Raw genomic sequence first — 1,067 nt, forward strand, 5'->3', positions numbered from 1 at the left:
CATCTGGGGCCTTTGTCCCCCTGGCTTGGAGGCCTATGGCCTCTTGCCTGTGGTCTGGTCCGTAACATTGCCGTGACTTGTCTGTTCTGGGCAGCTTCAAAGCAGGGCATGAGGCCTTTCTCATTAGCAAGTTCCCCTTTAACTAGCGAAGTTCCCGAGTTGAAACACCTGAACCTAACCTATTATGATGTTTCTCTTTCAGCCCAAAACGGAGTCAACCCAGACTGGGAGAAGAAAGTAATTGAGTATTTTAAGGAAAAGCTGAAGGAGAACAATGCTCCCAAATGGGTAAGCTCATCGCTAGTTTGGGACCTTACAGGAGCCTGGAGAGCAGGGCATTAATTCATTACTGGAACACCCATTAGAAGACGGGTGGGTTTGCCGTGCGATGTTGTGAGCCACTTCTGTACCAGCACCACTAGGCGGCAGTAAGTGACCAGTGCTGCCAGGACATCCAGCTGGTGGCGGCCTTCAGTCCACCCCAAGGCCAAGGTTCTGCAGGGCGCTGGCTCCAAGCTCTGTATAGGCCACACCTCCTAAGGACAAAGCTGTGATGAAAGCTTGTGTCACTTTTGTTTCGGTCCCTTCATTTGAACAATTAGTTCCACTAAGCAGCTGCCTTTCTGGTACCTGAAATGTGTTTCCGAAGGAAAATAACATTGTAGTCAAGTGTAGTTGTGCAGACATGACTGTAACGCTGGCTCCTGGAGCCATTTCCTTCCCCGCTGGCCATTGGTTTTTTAATAGCAGCAGGGTCCCCCTAGGTAAGCTGCATATCCAGTCAGCGTTGTGATCTTTTGATTTGTTGGTTTTCTCTGAAGGTCCCTTCATTGAACGAAGTTCCCCTTCACTATTTGAGACCTAACAGTTTCGTGAAGTTTCGCTGCATGATTCAGGACATGTTTGACCCCGAGTTTTACATGGGAGTGTATGAAACGGTCAACCGCAACACAGGCGCGAGGGTATGCCTGGCTTCCTGCCCCAGAACTCTCTGCTTTCCCTTTGTTGCGTTGATTGATTGATTGAGTGTGTGTGTGTGTGTGTGTGTGTGTGTGTGTGTGTGTGTG

At 49.5% G+C, this 1,067-nt stretch overlaps 1 protein-coding gene across 2 annotated transcripts in view; it reads left to right on the plus strand.

The window, feature by feature from the left end:
• Window positions 1-212: 212 nt before the first annotated feature.
• Window positions 213-1,067, plus strand: part of LOC101646554 (minichromosome maintenance complex binding protein) — an 18,914-nt gene continuing 18,059 nt past the window's right edge. The window contains exons 1-2 of one of the 2 annotated variants that reach the window (XM_045291621.1): window positions 230-288; window positions 822-962. In XM_045291621.1, coding sequence (XP_045147556.1) covers window positions 888-962 — 75 coding nt within the window. In that variant the 5' untranslated portion in view covers window positions 230-288; window positions 822-887. Of the gene's footprint in view, window positions 289-821; window positions 963-1,067 lie in introns of both variants that reach the window. The other variant, XM_045291622.1, reaches the window with a different exon arrangement.

Source organism: Echinops telfairi, unplaced genomic scaffold (assembly GCF_000313985.2).
Source record: "Echinops telfairi isolate 266 unplaced genomic scaffold, ASM31398v2 ScPeMD7_70;HRSCAF=299, whole genome shotgun sequence".
NCBI classification, from domain to species: Eukaryota; Metazoa; Chordata; class Mammalia; order Afrosoricida; family Tenrecidae; genus Echinops; species Echinops telfairi.